This window comes from Acipenser ruthenus, chromosome 4 (assembly GCF_902713425.1).
Source record: "Acipenser ruthenus chromosome 4, fAciRut3.2 maternal haplotype, whole genome shotgun sequence".
In the NCBI taxonomy this organism is placed as follows: Eukaryota; Metazoa; Chordata; class Actinopteri; order Acipenseriformes; family Acipenseridae; genus Acipenser; species Acipenser ruthenus.
Genome location: NC_081192.1, coordinates 74582969 through 74596200, shown reverse-complemented (window position 1 = coordinate 74596200; position 13232 = coordinate 74582969). Strand labels below are relative to the sequence as shown.

General features: G+C 38.8%; 1 protein-coding gene across 1 annotated transcript in view; it reads right to left on the bottom strand.

Moving 5' to 3' along the window:
- Positions 1-13232, bottom strand: part of LOC117399972 (protein FAM83H-like) — a 40626-nt gene that overhangs the window by 7345 nt on the left and 20049 nt on the right. Inside the window, exons 2-4 of the mRNA XM_033999436.3 lie at positions 10887-11378; positions 7012-7176; positions 1099-1223 (exon numbers count right to left, since the gene is read on the bottom strand). Of these exons, the coding sequence (XP_033855327.3) occupies positions 1099-1223; positions 7012-7176; positions 10887-11339 (743 nt within the window). The 5' untranslated portion in view covers positions 11340-11378. The remainder of the gene's footprint in view (positions 1-1098; positions 1224-7011; positions 7177-10886; positions 11379-13232) is intronic.

The following is a 13232-nucleotide window of genomic DNA, read 5'->3' as shown; positions in this document are numbered from 1 at the left end:
TTGATGTATTCAGTGAAGTGTATACAACGCGATATGGTTTCAGTTACAATGCAAGTTAACTACACCTAATCCTTAACGCTGCAATATGAGGTTAGTGATAATGATTACATGCACCACTCTGGATCACTGATGAACTAAGTTCTACAGCTTGTCCTTCCTAGGGTCACAAGCCAGATACTTCTTTTGGATGAAAATTTCTTATTCTAAAAACACTGTTTGTAACATACCAGGTCCAGGGCAGCACCTCAACAAATCCTCACAAAAGAGACCTCTTTGCCCATCCGTGAAGGAAGCGTCTGGCTTTGGACCCAAGGAAGTGCGAAAGTAACTGAGCTGTTTTTTCTTCATTTGTTACAGAGATCAAGCATTGATGCAGAGAGGTGCACGTGATCATTTCCACTAACTTCATACAGCAATGTTAAGAGTTAGGTGTGGTTTTCTTGCATTGTAATTGAAACTATTATCAGGTTATAATTGCATAGTAGTTTGATCCTGGTTTTACTATGAGTTTAATAAGACAAACATAAGCTTGTTACCTATATACTGTGGCTAATCACGCTCGTAGAAAAAGCTGGAATGGGTGTAACTGACATGAAATAGGAGTCTTAGTTCCATCCCTGTATTATTATTGTGTTGTACCTACTTCAGTCAATAGAGAGTTTGTTTGTTTTGTCCAGTGCTAATAAATAGTCTTGATTAAGACCAAGCCAGGTAACTATTCAACTATATTGTACATATTTTGTTTACCCTTTTTTATTTATTTGTCCTACCGCACTAAGATCACAGTAATGTTAAAACCTGGCTAAAAGAGTGAAGTACACCCCCTTGCTCGTATGACCAAATCACATTATTTTAAAAGGGATTCTATTCCTTTCCTGTATAATATCCAATTATGTGTTTATAGTATAATGCTCTTTTGCTGTTTCTGCATAGATCATAATTTACCAGCTTCTTCAACCATGGGGAACTGCTTCTGAAAAGACTCCTGGTTTAGAAATGAAGGTTAGGGTATAAAAATGTAGCAACTGTGAGCTGGTAATGGAAAATCTATTTACAAAAAAAACCACAAAACTACTGCTTATAAAGTTCACCCCCTACCTGTAGTTTCCGCTCAGCACAGCTCTGCAGTCCACCAGCAGGAATCGCTCCATCACCTGGCCCTTGAATGACTTCCCAGTCCTGCAGAAATAGGTGATGCCACTCACCGTCCGCACCCGCATGAACTGAAACGTAGAGAGACATAAAGTCTAATGAAAAACAAGCACAGGGCCAATCTTATGCATCAGCGAGACATGGTCCACTTCACCAAACACCATGCAACACTAAGAATCGACAGCAGCATTGATGAATCACTGTTAAGTGGTTGGGGTTACTAGGTAGTTTATTCCTTGATATATGGGATTGAATTGAGATATACGAGTAAGATATGTTCTGCTCTATTTATACAGTCATGCCCTACACTTACTATAAAGATAATTCAAGAAAATGTATTAAATACAAGTATTTAGTGAACATTAGCCACTAATTAATATGGCAAAAGACCAAAATACACAACGTCCAGTAGTTTAACAAACATGCTTTAATTATAAAAAAAAATAATAAAAAAGCGCTTTAGCAATTTCAATGTTCATGACAAAAGTATTGGCACCCCTGCTTTAGAAATTGATTGTATTATGGCTTCCAGACATTTATGATAATTCTTAACCAGTATGTTACATCTTGTTGGTAAAATCTAGGCCTTGCTTATTTCCTTCAGCTCAGACAGATTGGCTACACAATGCTTGGCTACAGCTTTTTTCAGGTCAGTCCAAAGCATTTCTATTGGACTGAGATCTGGTCATTACAAAGGCCATTCAAAAAAATTTATCTTAGTTTTCTTCAAGAATTCCAGACTTAGTCATAAGCTTTGAGTCATTGTCGTGTTGGAAGAAATACCGTCTGCCAATCAGCAGACGGTATCATTGAACTTTGTAGAATGCTTTGATACATGGCTGCATTCATTCGATCTTCAATCACATGAATGTCCCCAGTCCCTGAACTGCTAAAACACCCCCATACATGATCTAAAGACTTCCACATTTAACTGTAGGTACAAGGCTTTCTTCATTGAAGACTTTCCCCTTTTTTTTTTTTTTTTTTTTTTTTTAAAGTAGTTTGCAGTGAGGTCTACATGTAAGCAACCCTCCTGTGACCTTTGTACAATTATTTAATGCACTATTATGCCTGATGTTTCTAAATCTTTCTTTAAGTCCTTGGTTTTTAATCTTGGGGGTTTTTTTGGTGCTTAGACGAGTCTCCTACCTGCTGTACCCATAATTTTCTTTGGCTGTCCACTTCTTTCAAGCATTTTAGTTTAATTTAGTCTGTGGTACTTCTTGATTCTTGCTCCGATTGTGGATTATGGTATTCCATATTTCTTTGCTACTGTTCTGTAACTATTTCCTTTGCTACGAGTTCTTTTCTCGAACGTGAATCCAACTCCTTTGTCTTGACCATCATCTGCTGTGAATTTTGAATTTTGTTCTACTTCAGTTTCCTCTAGAACAGAGGTTGTCAATCTTGGCTCTTCTAATCTATTGCAGGACAGTTCCAACCAACTGATCTTCCGCAGCAGGGCCAGGAAATGGTTGTAACAAAGTCCTGCAATGGAGTGGACTGGATGAGACAAGATTGCCAGGTCCCCTTGTCCAGAACATTGAAGCATGAGTGACATTAGCTTGCAGATTTCTGGTTGAACAGCTGCTCAGGCAGACCGCACCTGTCATTATCTAAAGAGGATCAGGAAGATACTGCCCAAAGAAGCCGCTCCTTCTAACAAACCACCGGAATGTGACCAGACAAACCACAAAGCCAGCTCCTCTACTCAACCAACACCAGTGTCTATTAAAAACTGTCAATCTGGAACTAAAGAGATTCAACTATACCATCTACATTTTGAGCATTTTTAACCTTATTACCAGTTTAATATCATATGTGGCGTTTGGCAGAATTTTCTTTTGCCATTTCTGCTTACATCACGATTTTTCCCCCACTTAAGTCATGCTTAGACCAGGCTTACTAACTAATGTCCTCTTTCAACAATGGGGATTCGCTTCTGATTCCTAATTTTTAGAAATGGACATGAGGGGTTTGCAACTGTGTCAACAGTGAGATAGTAAATGGAAGAATATCTTTGCTAGGAGTGGGATTTGAGAGAAATATATTGCTTGAATACCCAAATCCAACACCAGACAATACTCTCCTCTACATAGTAGTGTACATAAACCTCCCAAACACTGCCTATTTTTAAATGCCAATCTAACACACAATCAAGTAATATATTAAGTAATGAATATAATGTTTGCCTTCTTGTACAGTTAAGCCCGCCGCACACAGCCCGACTCAAGCCATCCCAACTCATCTCATCTGAGTTTGCACAGATTTTGCGATCAGTTGTGCTCAGTTTTGGTTTGACATCACAATTGAGTTTTTCCCGACTGGGTGTCGCACACTGAATTAGACGGACCACAACTAGATCCTGGTGATAACTATGTATGCATATTTAATTAATACTGTCCTGTACACATTTTTGTATTAACTTAGCCCAACATAGCGACCCTCATATTATGCATGGCATCGTATGCTGATTAGACGGCGGAGACAGCGCTGCGAGGCAACCAGAAGCGCTTAGCCTATTAATTAATTGACCATTTACACCGTGCAAACGTTTCAGGCAGTGTTTGACTTTTTGTATAGCTTGTCTACTACACTTTAGCCTGTGGTAAATAAAATCCAACCTGTTGATTTTTTTATTTGACATTTGTGTTTTTTTTTCTCACGTGTGGATCTAGGGGCTTGTGATTTGTGACCTATTGAGATCGACACACCGGTTACTTCTGTTTTAGCTCAGTAAGAAAATATAGGCTGCCAGTAGATTGATAATAAAAAGGTAAATTGATAATTTACCTTTGATTAGTAAACGCCTAAAAAAACCTATTCAAATGTGCACATATCTGATATTTTTTAATTCAGGACACTCAGAGCAATTCAAGACTAATGTATTTTTACCTGTGGAACGAAAGCTGTCAATATTCCGCCATCTTGTGACAAGATACATGACAAGCTATGTCACCTAAACCTGCTTCACCATTGGTTGACTTATGACTAATCGGGCTCAGTCAGTCTTGGTCGGCAACCGCTGCACACAGACAGACTGATCACATCTGAACAAAACATGTTCAATCTTCAAATCTGAAGACATCCCGACTGGAATCTGCATAATCTTGGTTTTAAGGGCGCGCACACTGATACGATTCATCCAAACTCTGTACGGCCAGTTGAGATGAGATGAGTCGGGACGGCTTGAGTCGGGCTGTGTGCGGCGGGCTTTACTTGTGTAGGGTCAAGTATTACTAAATAATGTAACATATTTAAATTCACGTATTCACACACGCTTTACATTAAATTGTTAAAAAGAGATGCCTGGCCTACTATTATTATTTATTTCTTAGCAGAAGCCCTTATCCAGGGCGACATACAATTGTTACAAGACATCACATTATACAGACATTCACATTAATTTTTTTACGTACAATTACCCATTTATACAGTTGCTGTAACCGCTACTCCACACTACCTACCTGTTTGAAGTGCCTCGGTGGCCCTTTACTTTAGTGCAATAGTTCCAATATACAAAACAAAACTAAACACAAACGGACGTTCGGTCCAAAATTATGGAGGGAGATCACTGTCAAAAATATTCGTATGCATAAAAAGAGCAAAGAGCCCTTGTCAAGCCAAGTGAAAACATTGATCGCAGAAATAATAACATGTATGTGTTAAGGAGGGGTGTCTCTAAACAAATCCAGGTGAATCTTGCTAAAAAATGCAATCGTTTTCAAAAGAGAAAGCATTGAATAGGAAATGAAGCAGACTTTACATTATAGAGATAGGAGAAATGTTGCCACCGGACTCTTTGGATTCCCATGATGCACCGCATCGGCGGGGATGAAAAAAAAGGGGGAGTTGACTATCTTGTGTATATAGAAGATCTTTGCTGAGATTGAGACTGTCCATCTGTTGGGTGACTTTGTGCCATATTCCCGCTTTGAAAATTCCACCTATACATTTCACCAACATGCAGCCACTCCTTCCCTTCTATCAGCAATGCAAGGTGTTGGACGCATGCGCTGTTAAATACTCATCGATTGTTCCACCAATCAACAGCCTGTCCTGTGACCTCTGCAACGTATTTTTGACAGTGATTTCACGCTCTATCCAACTCGTAATTTTGTGAGTCGTACTCGTAACTTTGAGTCGTACTCCGATTTTTGATTTGTACTCGTAATTTTCTGATTTGTACTCATAATTTTTTTTTTTATTTGTACTTGTAATTACAGATACACTTAAAAAATATGAGTACAAATTATTTTTACGCATACAAATATTTTTGACAGTTATCTCCCTCCATACAAAATCATACAGAATAATTTCAAGTGAAAAAAGCCATCTGCCTAGTATTGGGAAGATTGGGGGAATGCGAAGTCCACTGACAAGAAATCTGTTGGAACACAATGTCCATATTTCTGCCGATTCCACTTTAAAAAAAGTCTTTAACATTCCAGTCTGCTCGGTACGAAATCCAAACAAAGAACAATTCCAAGTAAATGTGTAAAAAATTTTTTTAAAAAATCTAAATTCAAGCTGTGTCTGCTTTATATAACCTACTTTTAAACTTCATATACAACAAGCCGTTCTTAAAAAAATAAATACATAAAAATTCCAACATTACAGCATTCCAGTCTGTTCCGTACAAAATCCAGGTACAGAGCAATGTACAAAAAAATGTTCCTTTGTTTAGAGATGCCATTTTATTCACTAGTCATTAACTCCCTTACCACGTGGTCTGGCTACCATATCACACCTACTACAGCATGAAAAACAGAGTGTTCCAATGAAGCGCCAGATCGTCTGAGAATAAAACCCGCCCCAGTGTCAATCTTTCTGTTGCACCAATTAGAAAAACTGACTGGAGACAATTGCCAAAACCCTTCTTTTTTTATACAATTGCTCTCACGTGAAGGCGGTATGCATGCATAGGTTTGGAAATGTATTTAACTTATTTTCATATAAATGAAATTTTTCAAGTAAATAAATTAAGTGCTTGAGCAATGATTTTTGTTTCGAGTACTCAAATTCACCCCCACTCTATTATATCAAAGTTTCAGATGAAGACAGAAATTTCAGATGCACACCCCTGGTGATAATTTTTCAAACTGCCTCACTTTAGAATGTCTTTCCAGAAGCAGCCCCTGTAGTTGAAAAAGTAGTTAGTAAGCCTGGCATATAAATAACCACTGAGTTAGAAATAAACATAGCAAGTGGTGAAGAACACTCAAAATAGGAAATAGACTAGGCTAAAAAGTGAATTGTGAAGCGTGTAGTTTCAGATGGTCGGAACTAGTTTGGTTACAATCCATTGACATATAAATTACATTTTAGAACATAAATACACTGTTTAAAATACAGTGCATAAACAGCAAAGGGACTTTAAATTGTAGACTAGTCGACCCATTCAACTATCTTTACCTGAACTATTCGACTCTCTCAAATTAGTAGTCGTTCTGCCCCTAGCCTCATGTACTTTCTTAATAGATACACAGCTATGGTCAAAGGTTTTGCATCACCCTATAGAATTAACACACTTTCCTTCAAACCTGCTTTGATGTTTTCCATATACTGAATGAAAAGGACAAAAATTAAAAAAACTCATTACGAAATCTAACATGAAATACTGTACTACAATTATGGCTTCTGGTATGCAACTTTTGCGATATAATTTTGTAGTTTCTATAAATTACATGATATTAAATAAAAAAAATCTAAATTATGTTCATACAAGTTTTTTTTTTTTTTTTTTAATTGTCTCAATCCTAAAAAATTCTAGGTGATGCAAAACTTTTGGCCATATCTGTAGGTGACTAATAGAAAATCATGAGATTTAACAGTCAAAAGGATGACAGCGTGGCTTACATTGACCAGCTCCAGATTGACTTTGCAGTGGGTGACCATGGCTACAAAGTGGTGTGCGTTGAGCTCGTCCAGCAGGATGTAAACCGCCACGCGGCGAGACGCAGCGTCCAGGATATCAGCAAACAGGTCCACGTCAGTGAACACATCCATTACCAAAGCAATGACCTGGAGAACACAGAGATAGACAAGCGTGTCAGAGAGAGGGAGACAGGGAATCCTACACTAGCTAGCTCGGGGGGTGAAAGCGTGTCCCATATTTGTCAGAATATTTAATGCAACTTACAGTACTCATGCTTGTGTCCTGTGCGTTCATGCTTCATATCAGTTCTCAGTGTGCTAGTATTCTATTGTTGTTTTACATTCTTTAAATTGTCCTAACATTCTCAGAATTCTACTGCTTAGAAGCTGCTTTGAAAGGAATCCAATTTAAGTGCAGGCCTGACAGCATTGCACATCAGTTATGTACATCAATTATGAATGGACCTGTTTGGACATGTTTTTACTTAAAGGCAGTTTCCTTGAATAAAATATGTGTTCCGATAGCTTATTACAAATATCCTGAACCAGGAGATGAATAGGCCAGTTTACTTACTGACACAGGTGAGGCACAACCAATAATATTACACACAATTGCACTCACATTACTGTGTAATAAATAATGTAATTTGCTTTTAACCATTTAAAATAGTTTAAATAAATAAATTATTTTCCACCTATGGCCGTTTTCCAAATGGACATGCCAGGAGCTCAGAAGTACAGTACCAGATTTTATATTTACTTTATTAAATAAAATAATAATAATAAAAAAAATATTTTGAAAGAAATTAAAATCTTTAAAATAACTAATGGACTTAAAGCCCTAGGGCCTTACTCAGAGAAGGGCGGTTTTAAAAAATGTTTTGTTAAGCCATTTTCGTTAAAAACAACAACATTTTTTTTTGTTGAAGTTTTGTGAATCAATCTCTTTGTTTCTAGTTTTGTAAGAAGAAGTGACATTCAAACTTCAAACATGCAAACTTCAAACTGAGGAACACTGAAGGCCTGTAATCTAGACAGTTTCACGCCAGGCACGAACGGTGAAACTCCAGATACCATCACATTTGGAACTAAATCCCTCCTGTCTGACTGCAGGCAGGTTTGGTGCTGGATTCATTGCTCATGCAGGGGAGGGGCCTCCTGAAGCCCCTTATCTATCCTCTGAACAGATGTAAACTAGTGCACACCCGGTACTGCTAGGTTACAGCAGGAGGGATCAAAGCCAGATTCAAACCACTGTCTCCAGGTATGAGAGCTGTGGATCACCGTGAATTAGCTCGAGGAACACTCTTTCAATCAAAGCCAGGTAGTGTAGAACAAACCGATACTTTCTCTAGCCTTTTCAGTATTGTATCACTGGTAATTCTTATCTTTCTACACAAGTGAACAATAAAAAAAAAAAGTTAGGCACACTTTGAGGCTCCTCATAACTGCAAAGTTAGAAATGTGAAGGTGTTGTACAGGTTAAAACTTTTTATAACATCGAAGAGTGCCAAATGCAATGACTCAGACGGACAGACATGATCATCACATAAGCAGCAGTGTGGAGTAGTGGTTAGGGCTTTGGACTCTTGACTGGAGGGTGGTTGGTTCAATCCCAGGTGGGGGACACTGCCGCCGTACCCTTGAGCAAGGTACTTTACCTAGATTGCTCCAGTAAAAACCCAACTGTTTGAATGGGTAATTGTATATAAAAATAATGTGATATCTTCTAACAATTTTAAGTTGCCCTGGATAAGGGTGTCTGCTAAGAAATTAATAATAATAATAATAATAATAATAATAATAATAATAATAATAATAATAATAATAATAATAGGTCCCATTTTTTCAATTGACAACCGTCTATGGTCTGACTGTGACACATTCCTTGGTTTAGAATGCTGAGAAACAAGTCCTACTCTTAGGAATGCGGTTTTGCAAAACTCAGTGGAGCCGTATACATTCCTAAATCGTAGTGTAGGTAGGAATTTGATTAGCATTTGCTTTTCTAAAAAGAGGATTGTTTGAAAGTAGAGCATACAACTTTCCCCTGTGGAAAGCTATCCAGTGTGTTATCACGGCCTGGCCTAGTACCTGTACTGACATTTGGAGATGTGGAGAGGGCTAGTCCTGGGTTTCACAACTTCCCTTGTTATTGAAATGACAAAGTGCCAAGAGATTGAACAATCAGGCCCCTCCTAAATTTGCTCTGATCTGATTACATCTCACTACAGCATGAATAAGTTACACTTTATAGGACTTAGTCGTGCTACTATAAAAGGGGAGGGGGGGGGGGGGGGGGGGGGTGCGGTGAAATGTGTTTAACATCAAAACTCCTGACACCTCAATGTCACTAATATACTTCATTGAATATATTTATGAAACCCTAGCATGGGTTTCAAGCCATGTAAGAGTGACAGCACTTTTCAGGATGTGTTTTTTCTTTCTGTGTTATTCTGTTAGCAGAGGACTGTGTGTGTGTGTGTGTTTAAGTACTGTCAGTGGGAGTGTGGGTGTGAGTATAATAGATAAATAGGAATGACACTGGCCCTATTCTTTTATCCCATCTTTTCATTTTCACAAAGAACACCTGTTCTGTCTCTCAGCTTTCCATTGTCCTTGAGGGAGTATCAGCTCTGCCATCATACTTCACAGGCACCGCACACATACAATCACACGCTCTGAATGAAAAATGCATCATCCGAGACCTTGTGTGAGACGCGCTGGATATAAACACGATTAAGGAATGATTTACTGTCAGATTTGAGAGACAGTAAAGCAGTTCAAACTAAGGCACTGGGATACAATGCAGACAGTGACTAGACCAGACAGGCTGTAAGGCACTGCAGTCCAGTGTGGGTAAAGCTGATTGTATGCATTTTGACATATTAGTCTTCACTCTAACGACTGGTAATAATTTCATCAACCTCACTTTTAATGAAACTGTATGGCCTGCTGGTGCATGTTGACAATGAGTCAACACAAGAACCCTCCCTTTTTGAAACCTTGTACTGTGAGTGCAAGAGTCACAAAGGTATGGATTACATTACTACTTGCAACAGCAGTTTATAACATATGTAAACTATCCATTAGGTCAGGATGAAAATAAACAACCGGCATTTAAATAGGGGTTTGCCAACTGATTTTGCAGAGAACACCAACCACCCTTCTTAAATATGTCAAAACGTTTTTTTGGGGTTTTTTTTTTTTAAACCAAACTTCACAGTAGCATTTTGTTCTACTGAACTTTGTAGAAATCTGTGTATAAAACACCACTAAGCTCAAAACAGAATTCACAAGGAGGTAATGACATCATTCTCATGAAATGCATCTGTAAAATATCAGCACACATGCAACACATGTTTTATTTAAAAACAAAAAAAAAATCAGTGAAACTCAAGATAAAACTTGTATGTTGTAGGTAATGGGCCAGGTGCTAGTTATGCCGCAGTCTATAAAAATGCTCCAGGCAGGCTACGGTGTCCGGTGTGGTTGCACAGTTTTGTGCAAATGACCATGTGCCAGGTCAATGGTGGAGCTCAACTGGAACATGTTCTGTAATAGAGTTTTAATTAAAACACCCTGTATATATTAATTATATTTTATTAATTTAGCACGTGTGTGCATGTATGACTATCAATATTCAAACTTGCAAAGAAGGTAACTAATTATAAACTGACGTTAGGAGTACTGGGACTCCACTAGAATCATTTTTTTAAAATTCTGAAGCTGAAGTATTTGCTTCATCCTGAATAGTCATGATTGTGTGATCCATGCCCCTTTGGACTTTGTAAATTCAATGCCAGCTCTGCATACTGATAGCCACAGAAGGCTGTGCGTGTCTGTCTGTGCCTCACCTGCTGTGCAGACCTGATGAGCCGGCGCGCCTGCTCCTTGATGCTGGGCGTGTTGGGGTTGGGGGGGTTGACCAGAGTGGTGACTTCGGTGGGGCCGACGAAGCTGCGCAAGTCGGGCCAACCCATATCCAGTCCGGGAGCATCCAGGTCCGAGTGCATGGGCCAGTAGGTTCCCGAGGAGCTGTCCGGGTCCTCAAAGCCTCCCTCCAGGTACAGGCAGTCTGACTGCACAGCCATGCGGGGCACCTGCAGAGTCTGCTGGATGTGTTTGATCTCTGGCTCGGCCAGGAAGTCCGGCATGCCCTGATTCTGTAAGAAGTGGTAGTAGCCTTCCAGGTCGTCCTCCGCCAGCGCGTCGATGGCCAGGCGGTACTCCTCGCGGTAGTGAGGCTCGAGGTAGTTCGGGTCCAAGGGGTTGTCCCCCTGCGATGAGCACTGGGAGGGGCGGGCCATGGTGGGAGAGGGAGGAGGGGGGAAGGAGAGGAACACAACCTGTCAAACGGGAGAGAGAAAGCGAGTTAGAAAGGGGTTTTATTTTTTATGTCAAAGCTAAAAGTGAAACGATTCATGGTCTGTTGTGTATTGTAGTGCTGGGACAAGTATGCAGTGGCAAAAACAACCATGTTCGTAGTCGTTCAGACAGAAAGGAAACCAATGCATCAATGATGTCTGAAAATACATATTCTACTGTACCAGTTTTATTTTTTTTTACTGTAATAATGTAATTTGGTATGAATTATACTTTTGTTTTCAAGCCAATTAAAAAATAAAGAATATTTTAATATTTCTTTAAATATTGAATGAATATTCAAACATGAAAAACCCAGCACTATTGTGAGATATATTCTGAAGCACTAATATATATATTGTGACAAACAGAAACAATTTCTTGCAGTTCACAGCTGGACATTATTACCAATACTTGTTCAACACTACAACAGATTCCCCAACTTTTACTACATGTTTTTAAATGGTACGCTGCTGCAGACATGGTAGAACGATCTTATTGCAGTCTTGACAAGCTGTGCACGCTCAGTATCAAGAGATTCATTTGGACATGGACCATATAAAACAACAGATGAAAATTACATCAAGTCAGTCTATTACATATAAAATGGCTGTTGGCTAATATTAGAGTTGTTTATTCCTTCAAAGCTTTAGCCTGTAGCATTATATCTCATTTCACTCTCGGTGCAATGCCCTCACATCATACTGGCACCCAGGAACAGACATTCATATCTCCAGAACTGATAATGAAGAACGAAGCCCTTGAACCAACACCCAGCTATATTAAAGACTTCAAATCTGGTATTATTTTCAAAATAACCCATTAACTCCTCCCAATTTCAACCAGCATTTTAACTTTTTTGTTAGATACAATATTTTTCTGCAGATTCATCAATTAATTTGAAACTCCTATTTTTAAAATTCTAGAATGTCAACTTTAGTCAAGATGATTATCATGTTTACACTCATTCCGAGTGAATTTTTCTTTTTTGCTCCAAGTCCTCTAACTGGCTGTCATCTTGCTTTCAGGTCTGTGTGGTTTAGATTTTTTATTGAGAACCTGCATCATTAAAGCCAGTTAGAGTGAGTAATGGAAAAAAGCGATATACATCCTAATATTAGAGCAACACAACTCGAGTCTAAACCATTCAGAACGATTGCAAACAGCTACAGGCCTATGATCTTTAAGGAGGACTGTAACAGTCATCACTGAATCATAAAGAGGCAGACACAAAGCATTGGGTGTTTACACACTGCAGAGGCAAGCAGATTGTATTAAACACAAGTGCTGCAACTAGGTTACCAGCAATGGTAGCCCTAGCGTCAGATTTAAAAAAGAAAACAAAGCTAAAAATAAAAGTTTCTCACTAAACCTCACTAAAAGAGACGTCCCGCTCCAGGAACTTACTACACTATGAACACCCTCTCTATACGGTTTGGGATCAACATCCCCTAAACCAACCTACTGCTGTTGCTCCCGAAGTCCCGGTCTCCCAGCGACTGCGGGTCATTGCGACAAAGTCTAAATCCTAAGAAAAGGCAGCGCTTCGGACCTAATTTTGAAATGACCAACAAAGACTCAGCTTTTAGTCTTGTTTTCACTGAAGGTCAATTAAAAATATGTGACTCGGTTTCTAACAGAAGCAAAGTAACAACTAGTTCATCAAGTGTGTTTAAAAGCCTTATGCAGACCACTGGCAGTGGAATACTGAAAGATGACATATTAGAATGTTGTTGGTTTACACTTTGAGCTATTTGAAAAGTGATTTGTTATCTCTGGTTTTTAAAACAATTCCATATGGAATTTATTGCTCATCTATTGATACAGCTTTTTACAAC